Below are 16,816 nucleotides of genomic sequence, written 5' to 3' on the forward strand. Positions count from 1 at the left end.
AAAAGAAATATTAAAATTTTTTTTTCTATACAATCGATTGTCACCCTAGTAGGTATTTAATATAACATTATTCAAAGTATTTACAAAAAAATTCTTACTTTTATCACCGTTGACTTCGATTACTATCCGATCTTTAAAATGAAGAATTGCTTCCACGATTGTCTGAGGTGGGATAACAGCTTTTCGACCAGCCGTATTTAGTAAGGTAATCGATAAATATAAAATAAATAAATCTTACTAAAAAATAGTAAAAACAAAATAACCAAAACCACAACACAGAAAATAGTTGAAACCAACACGGTTAAAGGTTCCAAACGGAATAGAAAAAAAAATTAAAACAAAAGTGCACAACACAAGAGTTATTGAAAATATAATGCTGTATTTTATTTTTAGTGACAGTCGGGAAATAATAATACTAGATCGCATAAACATCATAACAATAAGACATTTACCATAATAATAATTGTATTAAATACCAAAATAATTCAATACAATGATAAATCAATAATATGAATTATTATAAAAATAGAATTGTCTGGAATAATAGTATAGTATTAAGCACGAGGGCAGAGTAATCAAGAAATGCTTGTTTTCATGATGAACAATTTGTTTTAGGGGTACTCAGCTATTTTAATGTACGTTATACTCGTATATTATATTATAGCCATAATTTTATAAATTGTATATTTTGATATACTATAGAATTGTTTCTTGTACGTATTTATATATACCGGGGTGGGCAAAAGTCACGCAACGTTATCGCGAAAAGTCATTGTGCTATTTTTATGACTACTACACGGCGTGTAACTAAAATAGACTTGCGATAATCAGGTAATTAAAAGTCAACATCATTAGGAAGACGTCCACATGTTCTGTAGTACGTAACCAGTACGCAATCACGAGCACTAGCAATGGATTTACGTTCAAAATTTTTCGAAGAACGCATCTTTCTTGTAACAGCATATTACCGTTATGATGCTGATTATAATACAATTTTTACAGAGTTTGAGGTGAAATTCCCAAATAGCTCTGTCCCGCGACGTGAAACAGTGTACCGACTGATCAAAAAATTTGAAAAACATGGCTCAGTCATTGATGCTCCACGTTCTGGCCGTCCTCGAACAGCAACAACAAATGAAAACACGATGTACACGTTGCGCAGTCGTATGTCGAGAATCCAGCACAATCTACTGTACGTGTGTCTGCAGATTTAGGGATATCAAGGCGTTCGACAGCACGAATGATGAAAACCCTTGGGTTGAAAGTATACCGCCCACATTTACTGCAGGCGTTAAATGAAGATGATCCGGACCGTCGTCTCGAATTTTGGGTGTGGTATGTGATACGCACTGAAGCTGATCCAGATTTTTTTCGTACTGTGCTTTGGAGCGACGAAGCTATTTTTAAACTAAACGGGAGTATAAACCGACATAATTGAGTTTACTGGGAGTTTGAGAACCCGAATTTAGTTCTACAACAAGAACTAAATGTCCCGGGAATCATGGTTTGGGCTGGAATTTGCGCCCACACGATCGTTGGACCGTATTTTTTTGAAAACGAAAAAGTAAATGGTACGACGTACTTAGACATGCTGCAAAATCTTAAAATTGAACTTGATGAAAGTCCAGTGTTTGCCGGTCATCAAATGACATTGCAACAGGATGGCGCACCTGCGCATTTCCCAGTCCAAGTACGAACGTTTCTCAATGAAAACTTTCCGGGATGGATCGGACGCCGCGGAATAGTTGACTGGCCACCACGGTCGTCGGACCTTACACCATGTGATTTTGCCTTATGGGGCATACTGAAGGACAGAGTATTCGACCGTCGACCACGTTCCATCGAAATTTTGAAACCAGTCATCACGGAAGAACTTGATGTGATCAGTGACGACAAAGCTCTTCTAGAACGCATCTGCCAAACGGTCCGAAAGCGTTGTTTAGCGTGTATTGATGAAGACGGTGGTCATATTGAACATATACAACATGTATAAATTAAAAATATAGTATAAATTAAGCTTTATATATTTGTTTTTGTTTATATAATAAAGTTAAACAACCTTTTATATTTTGCGTCATTTTTTACAAATCGGTTACGTCAAACTGTAATATGACCAAGGCAACACTTTACTCAAGTATTTGTACGCACACATTTGAAAGTAGGTACCTACATAATTTTAAATTATTTTTTAAAAACGTAACTTGCCTAAAAAATTTTTTTTTTAATTTTTAAGTTGTAACTGTTTTGACAACTATATTCAAAGAATGTCGGTAAAATAATATGTTATGTTTTATTAGGCTCACAAACAACATAAATAAAACGCTTCAAACTACTTTAAATTAATGTTTAAATTGTTTTTAGACAAATAAGTACATCATACACCATTTTTAATTTAATATAATATAATCAGCACAAGTTTAAAAAGTACCTAAACAGAATTTGCAAGTACAATTCGTGCTCAAATCTTTATTTTTCGATCTTAAGAAGGGGGCTAGTGAAACGGTCAAAATAGATAAAGGCCGATTGCTCGGTAACTATGGGCTTGCGAATTTCGGGAGTTGGTGTGCAAATTCATGCTAATTGCGTGCTAATTATTGGCAAAAGAAAAATTCGGAAAATCTTTATTTTTCGATTTTGAGAGGGCTGGTGAAACGTTTCAACAGCCCCCCCCTCCCCAAAGTTTATTGATAATGTATCATTTAATATTATCATGCAAATTAAGATAGTAATCTTGCCAATGCATGCTAATTCCATGCTAATTTTTAGTGCAAAAAAATTTCTTATATAGGGGGGAGGGCGGCGAAACGGACGTCAATATTGATGATTTTAGTGAAAATATTGATATTGAAGAAAGTCTAACTGCTCAACTACAAACATTATTGTGGAACGAACAGAAATATTTGAGACTAGCACCGGGAGAATACAATATTCTGCAGAGTCTATTGTTCGATGAACATGCTGAAGAGTTGTCATTTCCAAGCGATTATCTAGGACAATTTAGACAATTTAAGGATGATGTAAGAGTCACTCCATTCATAATAGCTTCGAGCGAACTGCGACGTTCTGATCGCCGAGGAGTTATTCCATATCATTTGTTGTATATGGCTGTAAAAATAATGAGATTGCGCGTTCGTAACTGCTTGACTATTGCTTTCAAACATATTGGTACAGATACCAAAGTTACTAAAGAACAAATACAGTCTGAAGAATATATCAATAATTGTATCGAGTCTAATTTGGTTTTTCTTTGATCCATACCGAATTCTCTTTGGTACTGGGCTGAAAGAAAACGCAACTTATTTGCAATGATAAGACAATTAGGAAAGCCAACTGCGTTTATGACACTGAGTGCGAACGAAATAGGATGGTCAGATTTGTTGAAATTATTGTACACGTTAGCCAAAGGAAGACAACATACTGAAGAATTCATTGCATCAGAATTAAGCTTTATTGAAAAAAGTTCGTTGATAAACAATGACGCAGTTACATTTGCCATTTATTTCAACAAATTAATCAATGTCATAATGACAATATTGTAAGTCCTTTTGGAAAGTAGTAATGTGCAGCCCACATGCACATATTTTACTATGGCTTGAAGAAGCTCCCAAAGATATTCTTGGAGAGGAAAAAGAAGAAGCAATAGAAATGATCGACAGTTTAGTATCAGTATCCGCATCAGAGGCATCTGGGAATATCAAATTGGTAACGCATAAACACACTTTCACATGCTATAAGAAAGTTGTAGCTAACACAGTACAAAAATTCCGATTCGATGCACCATTCATGCCCTGTACATTAACCATGATTTTCATACCGATGGATAAATCTGATTCACAATATAAAGAATATTCGACAAGATACGCTGAAATCAAAATAAATTTAGAAAGTAATGATTACAATTATATGGATGATTTCTATGAACATAACAATATCAGATCAGAAAAAAAATACAGAGAGATAATTAGAGCAGGCATTGTTAGACCACGAATGTTTTATAAAAGGAATCCGTTAGAAAAGTGGCACAACACTTTTAATCCATTCGTTTTCAATATTTTAAAATCTAATATGGATTTTCAAATAATAACAAGAATATTCTTGTGCAGCATATGTTGTTGAAAATGTGAATAAAACCAATAGAGAAATCAGCAATTTACAACGCAATATCTTAGAAATTATGAATGAGCATCCAGAATTTGATATTGTTGAAATAACTAGAAACATAAGTGTTTATGTACTCATTCTGTTGAAAAGACCAGTCAAGAAGCTGCTTAGTATCTGTTTAGAGAACCAATGTCGAAATCTTCAGTTGTGGTTCAATATATAAACACTTGTTGGATTATAGAACGACAAAAGTAATAGTAATTTGGGGCGTCTGGCTCCATTTTTCAGCGGAGACGAAAAAAGTTTGAGCGGGTATGGTCCCCTTGCAGTGTAAGAAATTCCCGCTGTAAAATGGAGCCAGACGCCCCATGGTTTTTCTGAAAAAACGTGGGGCATCTGGCTCCATTTTACGGCGGGAATTTTTTACTAGGTAAGTAATTTCCCTTCCACACGTTATTTGATTTGATTTCACATACACTTCAATTTTTTTAATATAGTCAGTTTAGTATATAGCTATACATGCACAAGTAATATACTTAGTTTATAAATATGCGTTGAAACGATCATATCTGTATAATAGCATCTGTGTTTCACGTTTATTTAAGTTATTACATTTATTTCTATTCGTGATTAATTTAAAACATTTAGTTTGTTACTAACGGTTGAACAATTAAGTCGTGTTATATTTTTTTTTATTATTCCTCTGGTAAATTAGCTTATTGATTTGTTTTTTTTTTAAGTATTTATCTTGAGCTTTATTGAAACCATGAATTTATAGAAATTTTCCAACGATTTTCCATCTTTAGTTTATTTAGTGCGAAATAATTCATATCCATCTACTTCATGTCAAAATAAATATTCGTTATCTGAATCTGGTTTAAAATATACCGATGTAGGTGATATAGTTGAATGTTTTTTCTGTGGACTTGTCTTACAAAAATGGTCAAACGATGATATACCATGGGTCGAACACGCAAAATGGAATCCTAAATGTATATTTGTATTACTATGTAAAGGAAATAAATTTATAGAAAATGTAAAAAACGAATATGTAAAAGCTAGTCATGTTTGTGATTGTAAGTAGTGTTTGAAGTATGAAATATTTCATGTGAAATACATTTGTTATTTATTTCACTACATGGTGAAATATTTCACAAAAACGTGAAACATTGAAATTTTTTTGAACACAAATATTAATGATGGTTATTTATCAATTATTAATTATAATTATATAGTCCAAGAGTTCTAGGTATAATCATTGACATTAATGGAATACGATTACTATTATTAGGTCTTATTTTCGACTATTTATAGCAAAACCTGGTTATTTTCCCAAGAAATGGCTTATCGTCAACGACGATGCAATGATCGTACTACTATCGTAATTAAATAATATTATTTATAATATTTATCATGTTGTTATATTATATAGTTTGATTGTAAATTTGTAAGCCGTAAAATCTTAAATCAACTAACGTTAGTGTATTAACTTTAGTGTACTAAACTACTAACGTTTATCGAGTGCATAGTAGGTAGTGCATGTACTCAACGTCAAGATGGGAAAACATAAAGCTAAAGTACATAAAGTGTTTCGCGAATCAAATGAAAAAAAACATAATAAAATTATCGTTAAAAAATCGTGTAACTATTGCAACTGGACAACAGTAAAAAATGCAACTCGTCAACTCAATCACATTTTGGATTGTAGTAAATACCCAAAAAACATTAAGGAGGCATTTCAAACTGATTCAAGTATGTATAATTGTATAAATATATTTTTTTTTATGTATCAGTTACCTACTACTTTTACATGGTGACGTTAAATGGTTTTAAATCCATTGATACTCATTTTGTTATTGCAAGTTTTAGTTATTTACCAGTTAAATATACAATGTTTTAATCAGTTTTAACCTTACTAGGTAGGTAGGTACACTACTACACTAGTGTCATGTGAATTTCATGACTACAAACATAACTTGACGAATATTAAATTAATAAATATTTAATTAAATAACAATCAACACATTTAGGTGTTAGATTATACCTATTTACATTTATATAACTGTATTAGTAGACTGCTGATTGCTTAAATAATCAATACAACTATTGTAAAACTGTTTAGCTTTCAACAAAAATTACACATAGGCAATAATTATGCTCAGAAGTTTTAAAAATATTTGTTTTAATATTACTGGGTAATAAGATTTTTTTTTATGATGTTTTAAGTAGTTTAAAATATTCTAATGAAGCTTCAGCTGCACATATTACATTCTATCTTTAAAACTACATAATAAAATAAATAATAAATAATTAACAGGGTCTTTCCAATCAGAGAATGATGTAGAAAATATGGATTGTGCCATTGAAAATAATATATGTGATGAACCTGAACCAACTTCAAGTTCAAATAACTGCAATACGTTGGACTCTTGGATCACTAATATTACTACCACGTCCACCCCTAATAAAGAATTTGAACAAATAAGGGATAATACTCCATCTGATACAAAGTGTTTGTCTACAAGTTGTTTTACATCATCTACTGTGAGTAATACGTCCACTATAAAACATTTTGTAGATAAAGTAACAAAGGATGAAAAATTAAAACTGGACTCAATGTTAGCAAAAGCTATCTATGCAAGTGGATCACCTTTGTCACTTCTTGATAATATTTATTGGAAGAAACTGTTTGAAACATTAAGGCCAGCCTATATATTACCTTCTTCTTATCAATTGTCAAATAAACTTTTGGACAGTGAAGTTAATAATATAAAATGTATTGTTGAGAAGCTTATCGTTGAATCACACTGTCTTGGGTTGATGTGTGATGGATGGTCGAATATTAGGAATGAAAGCATTATTAATTTTGTAATAACAACTTCCAAACCTGTGTTTTATAAATCTCTTCCCACTTTAACTGAAAGGCATACAGGTGATTATATGGCAAAAGTAATGATAGAAATTATTGAAGAAGTTGGACCAGGAAAAGTATTTGGAATAGTAACTGACAACGCTGCTAATATGAAAAAAGCTTGGCGAGAAATAAATAATAAGTATGAATATATTACAACATATGGCTGTGTTGCTCATGCACTGAGTTTATTAATCAATGATATTATATGTTTAAAGTCATTTCAAATAATTATAAAAGGTGGAGTTGCAATTGTGAATAACATTAGAAGACGACACGTGTTACACTCAATATTTAATGAAAAACAAAAAGATTCCGGTATTAATAAAAAATCGCTTATGTTGCTTGTTCAAACCAGATGGGGTTCAGTAGGTGTTTTCCTTAACAGCCTTTTAGCTAATAAACAAATAATACGACTCTTAAACATAGATGAGCGGTGTGAAGAAGACATTATACCAAGAGTGAAACAATTTATAAATAATGATTTATTTTGGGACCGAGTAAAAAATTTACACAATTTTTTAAAGCCCATAGCATACTGGATTACTAGAATAGAAAGTGATTCACCACAACTCAGCATTGTTCCAGATATATTTGTTGAAATTAAAAAACAAAATGATATTTGCATAAAAAATGTTTCTTGTTTTGAGACTGAAAAAAATATAATTAAAAACAAAATTCAATCAAGAAAAGAATTTAGTGTTCAAAAAATTCATTTAGCTGCAAATGTACTAGACCCAAAGTATCGTGGAAATAATTTGACTGCAGATGAAAATGTTGAAGCTGCAACATTCATTCATAGACTATCTAAAATATGTTTGGATACTGATGAACAGAAAGTCATGTACGATTTCGCTCATTATAAGGTAAATTAAAAATATGAAAGTTTTTTTCAATGAATCTTTATTAATTAATAATTATGTTTATTTATCCAATAAGATAAAACAATAAATTAGTAAAATATAAATTGTAGTAAATACATCATCCATTTTGTTTATAATTTATATATTTTGTATTGTAGGTTAAAGAAGATATTTTTTCAAATACCTATATATGGGAGACATGTGTCAACAGTTTAGAACCAGCAGTGTGGTGGAACGCTTACTGTTCATCTACTGAACTGTCAAAGTTGGCCTCTAAGATTTTGTCACTGCCTGCTACATCAGCTGCTTGCAAAAGAACATTCAGTACATATAAAGATGTGCATTCATCAAAAAGAAATAGACTAACCAACAGCAGAGCAGAAAAGTTAGTTTATGTTAAACACAATTTGAAGGTGAGATATTGAGATTAATCAAAGTTTGTTAGTATTTTCATTTTTATTTAGAGTTATACATTTTTGTTGGTAGTTGAAAGAAGAAACTAAAAAAGAAGTGATTCTACCACAAGATTATTATAAAAAACTTCTTGAAGAATTTGAAGAAGATAGTGACTGTAGTCGTAGTGTTACTTTAGAAAATGAAGAAGAGTATAATTCTGATATTGAAAGTGCTGAAATAGACGAACTCCTCAACATGTTAAATGCAAAGGCATAAAATAATATTATATACTTATATTTTTCATATTAATCTATTATGTTTATTGTTTAATGTTTACCTATATATAGATATAAATATATAATATAAATAATAAATATAAGATATTTAAATATATTAAACAAAACTATATTCTAATTAACACTGTTGCATGCCTGCATACCACATTCATATTTAAAATTATATACATAAGACATGTATAGTAATTAGTAGAATATATAAATATATAATATGATAAATATTGATAAGTTTATAATACTGTACTAATGTCCAGTATTCTAAATTTGAATGTAAGAATTCAGTAGGTATACAATATACATGTAAAAGATTGTATACCTACTTGTATAGTTGTATAGTTGTATCATTTAAACATTAAAATATTTAAAAATGTTAAATGTTGAATACTATTTAAAATGTATAATACCAAAGGTTAGGTATACATACAGGTGCCATACAGTTATGAAGGTAATTTATGACAATTATATGCAAATATAAAACTTATTTAAAAATAAAACAAAATTTATTAAAACACTGAGATATTTCACACATTTTGAAATATTTCATTTTTTAAAATTTCATGAAATTTTCAAACACTAATTGTAAGTCTAAATCAAATGATACCACTTGCTAGTTTACTTTGATGTTTCTTATTACTTTTATAATTTATTTGTATTTCAAAATAAATATTGAATTAATCAACTTAAATGTGTTAATATTTGATTTTATACCTAGTGAACTTGTTGTTAAGTAAGGTAACGCGTCTAATTATAATTAAATATATTAGATTTAAAAAAACTGCAGTTTCGGGTTCAACAGATCAGGTAAGTAATTCTCCCTTCCACACGTTATTTAATTTGATTTCACATGCACTTCAATTTTTTTAATGTAATCAGTTTAGTATATAACCACACATGTACAAGTAATATACTTAGTTTATAAATATGTGTTGTAACGATCATATATGTGTAAATAATATCTGTGTTTTACGTTTATTTCAGTTATTACATTTATTTCTATTCGTTTTTAAAAATTATCATCGGAAATCGTCATCAGATATCAAAAAGATCACGTCGTCTTACAATAAAATGTCATCAATTGTTGTCGCAAAATCAATATTCAGCATTAGACCTTTTAACAAGAAAAGTGTAACGGTTGGATTTTTGGTTAATAAAACCATTTCTGTTATTGTAATACTAAAATGTAATGTTCCTAAAAAATTGTTAACCTTTGATTTACTTCAGTGGTGTACACTAATGTGTGATAGCAATTATAGTTCAATAACTAATAATCTACATACTAATTGTAAACGTGTGAAAATAACTGATAACATATATTATTTAGTCAATTTAAATCTGTTAACTATTAAATTGCATGTTAATGATCATTTTATTACCTTATCATATACTGATTTACATCGTTTAAAACAATTACAACAATGTATCGATTCACATATTGTAGAAAAGCAGAAAAAGTTGGTTTCATATCAATCAACTTTTGATACCGTATATTAATTAATTAGAGCAAACATCAATATTCTACCATCATCTTGTCAGCGAAATGATTTACTAATCAGTATATTCAAAATTTTGACTTAAGCATGTGTTGTACACAGAACGATGATTCTTGTTTTATAGATGAAATACTTCAATTCCACAATAATTCACTATCAGATATGATATTATATGATTTAATGACGATTTCAAATAAAATTTGTATTGAACTTTATACCATTATAATTGTTATATTTACTCTAAGAATTGATTTCAATATTATAGTAAAAAAATAAGATTAATTAATTTTATCTATTTTAATAATTTTATTAAATGTTATAATTTATATTATCAATAAATAGTTTTTAAATTATAATATATTTGCATTTTATTTTTTGCTGTTTTTTACAATCTTTCGTTTTGGATCCGATGAACATCGATTCAAAATTGAACGAATAAGTTCGTTTATTTTATTTGATATTTCATTATCAGCAGGATAGGCATTGCAAGCATACAACTTCACGCTAGCTTCAGAATGTTTCGATCTATTATAAAAAATCATTATTTAATAATATTCGTAATATGTTTTATTATTTAATCATGTTATAGTTAAATATCAACGATAAAATCCTCGATCTCATTATTTTAATTAGAATTTAATAATTTATTTGTGTTGAATAATAATAGGTAACGGTCAAATTAAAAAAATAATCTGGTGATCAATAAATGATTGTATCGCTGTTGTTTAACTATAGATAATCATTTAATCATTGGTTTTTTTTATTATGGTTTTTACCTTTTAAGTGACGGAATGTCCTTAATAGCACTAGTTTTACAATGTTGGATGACGTAGAAGTCATCGAATTTTGGCGCTACTGGACACCGAATCGTATACCGCAGTGGCGCCAAACTAATTTTTTTTAGGTGTGGCAATGGACATTTATTATTACCCACCTACCTCTACACAGTATGAAACCTAAGCCGTGGGGGGCAAAGCCCCCCCACCCCCTAATCCATACCGTTTTTTAAACTACAAAATATTATTTTCACAAATAAATTATATTGTTTACTGAATTTTTGCATTATTTAATATTAAAATATCTAAATAAGCACATTTTTAATTAACATAGAAATTAATTATATGATCATCAGAAAAAGGATATTGACAAGGAAACTGATTTTTATTTAGATCACATTATACAAATAGAAACTATTTATATAAATAACTATTAATAACATAAATAATACAATAAATTATGACTATTTACATAAATATAATATGTTCAATACCTACTTACTGCATTTTGTTATTCATTTGGTTAGCATAATATTTTTTTTAGCACTGTACTATATGATGTGAAAATATTAATAACTGAATCAGAGTCAATGTCAATATCATTTTCACATGATATTAACATTAGAGAATCCAATCGTTCTTCTGCCATTGTACTTCTTAATTTGCTTTTAATAAGTTTTAATTTTGAGAAGGCTCGTTCTGGAGATGGGCTTGATACAGGTAAACTTAATCCAATGCTTAACGCTGTAAAAATAGCTGGAAACACTTCTTTTAGTCCATTTTGTTGACATACCTTGTATACTGTGTTAATTGTTCCATAGGTTGTTGACATAATTTGATTTTCTGTATTCTCTTCTTCGGTTTCATCATTGCTATCATCATCACATGATATTTGCTTATGTATCTTCTCTGGTAATTTTATTAATTTTTCAAACATTAAATATGAGTTTTCAAACTGTTTGTATTCACGTCTCAAATCCTCAGCCTTTACAAATTGTCCATACAATTTTTCAAAACCATTAAATGCATCAGTTGGTAAATTTGAATTTTCCTTTACTTCTATTATTCTTTTTACTTGAAAAAGTGATAAATCTTTATATAGTGGTGTTGACTGGTCATTAAATCTTTCTCTAATTTGAGTACACACAATATCAATGATTGTGAAGTATGTGTTAACTTTAAAATTTGTAAGCGGACAGCTGATAGGTTCATCAGACATAATTTCACCCGGCATTTTCTTTTTTGTTCTTCTTCTATTTGCTACTAATGGCGTGAAAGAAAATTCATCACTTTTAGATGATATAAATTGATTTTTAACTTCGATAAACTTTTCAAATTGATTATCATCTCTGAAGGCTTGAATTTTTTCAAATACACATTGTATATATTTGGTAGCAGCCAATAAATCAATTTGTACACCTTGTAAAAATGTACTTAAAGGAGAAGTTAGCTCAAATATTTGTTTAAATATAAGACCAGTTAATATAAATGATTCTGACAGTAAATAATTTAATAAAGTTCCAGCCTTAACACTTGTAATACGATCAACATCATTTTGTAACTCGTTCAATGTGTCAATTAATGAATCGTATGTCTCAAAAACTGTATGAAGAGCAGCAGAATGGGATGACCACCTGGTAGTTTCTACTCTTTTTAATCTATGTAATGGCTTACCAGGATATCTTTCTTTTTGATGAAGTGAATATAGCCCTACTCATTTTTTACTGCTACCTATGTAATCATATAGTGTTTCTAAATTACCGAATAGATTTTTGGCCTGGGAGCAACTACTTACTGCATCTACTATTACTAAACTAAATCTGTGAGCCCAACACCAGACATATGTAGCAGAAGGATTATGTTCTTTTATTATGGCCTGCAATCCATTGTAGGCACCTCTCATTGAAGCTGCACCATCGTACGATTGGCCAATTAGATATTTTTTCCAATCTATATCCATTTCTTCACATATATCATTGAATATTGTAAACAAATGTTGGCCAGTAGTTGATAAAGTTTGTCGGACAGCTATTAGTCTTTCACAGACATCACCTGTGTTTTTATTTATGTACCGAAACACTATTGACAACTGCTCTTTTCGAGAAATATCAAATGTAGTGTCTATAGACACAGCAAAATATTTGGCATTAACAAGCTCATACTTGATTGAATTACGTATATGAGTGGCAATAGCTTGAATCAATTGGTTTTGCCGTTGCCATGAGATAAAATTATATGTGTGTTTACCCTTTAATTGAACTTCGGTTAAATGTGTTGCTAATGGTGATGAATATTTTGCTAATAAAATAGTTAAATCTTTAAAGTTTCCACGGATTTTATCTTGCCAACCTTCTCTATGGCCTCTAAATGGTAAGTTATGTCTACCTAAATATAAAGTGATGTCTATTAAATTTTTGATAACTTCTTTATTCATTATTAGTTTTTCCATTTCATTTTCTTTCATTGATTGAATTAGAGGGAAAGCTGCTTCTTTATATATTGCTTTAATCGAGGCAAAAGTATGATTTTCCGTAACTTCGTGTTTGCAAATTTTGACAGGTCCATTCTTCCAATCTGAAAACATTTTGCATACCCATTTACATTTCTTATTTTTACCAAATAGTGCACAATGAACACAATATAATCGGTCATTGATCCGAGAATAGGACATCCACTTTCGTCGAACTGATTCTCCACTGGGTAGTTTTTTCCAAAACCAACTACCATGAAATGATCTACCTTGAGAATTTTTAGGAAAACATTCAGCGGGCATTTCATGAGAGAATGGCTGCATTGGTCCACATTTAAATAAATATTCAATTATTTCAGGGCTTATTCTATGAATTGAGTTAAACACTGCAGGATCATTTCCAAATTCTGACACTAAAAAGACAGAGTGGAATTAAAATAAATTCAGAAGATTATTTATATATTATGTATACAATAAAATAAAAAAATATATAAAGAAACATTTATCTTACATTTGTTTTCAAATTCAAATCTAGTAAATTCTCCTCCAATTATCTTATTATTTGTAATATTTTCAATAACTTTTTCTAAAATATTTATTTAAACATTAAACTTAAAATATTTTTAAATAATTAATTAATAATAAAAAATTATAATAATTTGAATATAATATATAAAATATAATAAATATATAAAAATAAATAATATATAATATTTAAATATATAATATTTGAATTTAATATTGACAAATACCAATTGTTGTTACCAAATTTTATTTTTATGTCTACTAATAAAGAAAATTAACATCTATTGTTAAAATAATTACCTTCAATTCCAATCGCAAGTTCATGACTGGAACTGGTACTGGCACATTGGTTTTGAACATCTATAACAAAAGAAATAACAATTCAATATCATATATTGTTTTAATTTTATAAAACTGCAAATACCATCAATTGCCAAAGGTATGAGATCTTGACTTGAACTACAACTGGCACGTTGGTTTTGAACATCTATAACAAAAGAAATAACAATTCAATATCATATATTGTTTTAATTTTATAAAACTGCAAATACCATCAATTGCCAAAGGTATGAGATCTTGACTTGAACTACAACTGGCACGTTGGTTTGGATTTTCTGTAGTCAAAACAAAAAAATAGCAGGAGAGTAGTTGTTTTTACCATTATTTTAGATTTGTTACAAGTTAAAAGTCTAATTTATGAACAAAAGACAAAAATAACACTTAATCTAATAGTATAATAGTTATTTTTGACCTATATTTTATTTTTATGTCTAACTCTACTAAGTACTAATAAAGAAAATAAATATAGTTTTACCATGTTTTTGTATTGGTGCAGAAATATCAGTAAGGTTAAACGTTGCATGACTTTTATCAGATTTGTAATTTTCTTCTTTTTTTGCTAGAAATATCATACTTACACAATTCAAATTTATATATTTTAAATTAAATACTAAGGTAGGTGGGTATTATTTTAAGTATACTCTAGTCTTCTGTACCTATAGTTCATAAATATTTATATAATAAATAATAACTTAGTGCTTACTACTTACCTTTTTTTAAAATAATGTCATCAACTGAAGATTTGTTTTTTTGTTTTTGTGAAAAATAATTTGATAAAACATTGCCTGGATTCGTATTTTTTAATTTTACAATTTTACATGATGTTACATGACGTTTCCAATTTATATCGTTCAAATTCAACTTTTTTTTTGCCACATAAACAAACCAAACTTGACATTTTAAATTTTCAAATAATTTGAGAACAAATAAAATATAAATACAAATATTAAGAGGCTTTTTGTCAATAAAATAAAATAATTTGTCAAATATAAAACGTAATTTCATAGATTTCAGTACACAAGCTATACGTCTTATTGTACACACTTAATAATTTTTGTTTTAGTGAGTGCTCAAACTTGTGTGTGTGCGTCGCATGACCAATAACTGAATAACCTATCGGCTATCAGTTATCAGTGTAATTATTAAATTACCCATAAATCTATAAATAGTTTTAAATTATTATTATCCATATATTTCATAAAATCATATAATAGTCGATTTCATAATGTAATGTATTTCTTGTTAGTTGTTTTATTCAAAGAAATCTAAATTTATACAACATTATATTATTCTTGTATTACAAAAATATATAATCTCGGTAACACTAACAGTTTAATAATATCAATACTATCATATATATGTTTTCACTATGTATTGCCTAGGTAAAATACCGTGAAGGCGTGAACTAGCTGTAGCAGCTTACCGCTGTTGTAGATTTAGAAATTAATTAGGTATAATATGGTAATTAATCGTAATTAAAAGTATATACTGTATAGTTATCTGCTTTTTCAAACGCAATCACACGATATACCATCACGTATGGTGTACGCTATAACACTATGAATAGACCAGTTCGCATTTTATTATGTCCACTGCTTCTTCATAGTATTTTAATTATAAAATCGTACAATTTGTATGATTAAAAACTACCAATGCTAGGGGGTACCCACCCCCTAAATTAGGTGTGGCAGCCGCCACACCTAACATATAGGTTCGGCGCCACTGCGTATACGTGTAATTTCCTTCCGTCAATGTTATTGAGTTTGAAACGATATCTTCAATATTTCCTTTCGAAATTACACTAGCTAAGGCATCCTTGTACGTCTCTATTGATTCTGTTCGCTGCTATACATTCATATATATTTATATTAAAAATGAATGTGTGGTGTGTGTGTTTCTGTGTGTGTAATATTTAAAAAAATAATATAATACAAATTATTACCTTTCAGCCTTAGACATTTTAACTTTTGGTTCAGTATAATTTTTTCTTTTTTTATTCTGCATTTTTATCGGTTTTAAAGAAGATGATAGTGTTGATAGCATACTACTTTCATTCTATTATTTAATAATAATATATTAATATTATACACACACATACATAAACAAATAGGTATAGGTACTTACATCATCATTTGAAGGGCTTTCGCCTGCAGATACATTAGTACCTATAGTACGATAAATATTTTATATATAAATATTTTTTTTTTAAATATACCTTAAATAAAAATGATAATCAGTATAAGTTTAATTTTTAATATAACAGATTGTTTAAAAAACATTTACCTGATCAAATTGTGTTACTTGGTTTGTTATCGACTTGTAGCAAACGGATATATTACGGTATGAAACGACGAAACATAAAATGTATAGACAATGTTGAGATTTAACACTAACTATAATCAATGTCTACTGATCACTTATATACAGATTTGTAAGGTTGTGGTATCATATGGTGTGATCATAGTTTTACCTAATCTATAAAATAACTGTAGTAGCGTTGTAATATGGCGTGATCATAGTTTTACCTATTCTATAAAAAAATAACTGTAGTCAAAGTTTAATATAGCGTGATCATATTTTTACCTAATCTATAAAAAATATCTGTGATCAAAGTGTAATATGGCGTGATCACATATCACACCATTGGAT

The 16,816-nt window shown here is 29.0% G+C and overlaps 1 protein-coding gene across 1 annotated transcript; it reads right to left on the reverse strand.

Moving 5' to 3' along the window:
* Positions 1-11,356: 11,356 nt before the first annotated feature.
* Positions 11,357-14,739, reverse strand: LOC114119735 (zinc finger MYM-type protein 1-like). The gene is made up of 7 exons (XM_050208653.1): positions 14,643-14,739; positions 14,380-14,442; positions 14,253-14,315; positions 14,129-14,188; positions 12,595-13,716; positions 12,333-12,519; positions 11,357-12,266 (listed from the first exon to the last, which is right to left on the reverse strand). The coding sequence occupies exons 1-7, from the start codon at positions 14,737-14,739 to the stop codon at positions 11,357-11,359; spliced, it is 2,502 nt and encodes an 833-aa protein (XP_050064610.1).
* Positions 14,740-16,816: the final 2,077 nt, after the last annotated feature.

The sequence above is a fragment of the Aphis gossypii genome, unplaced genomic scaffold (genome assembly GCF_020184175.1).
Source record: "Aphis gossypii isolate Hap1 unplaced genomic scaffold, ASM2018417v2 Contig00252, whole genome shotgun sequence".
NCBI classification, from domain to species: Eukaryota; Metazoa; Arthropoda; class Insecta; order Hemiptera; family Aphididae; genus Aphis; species Aphis gossypii.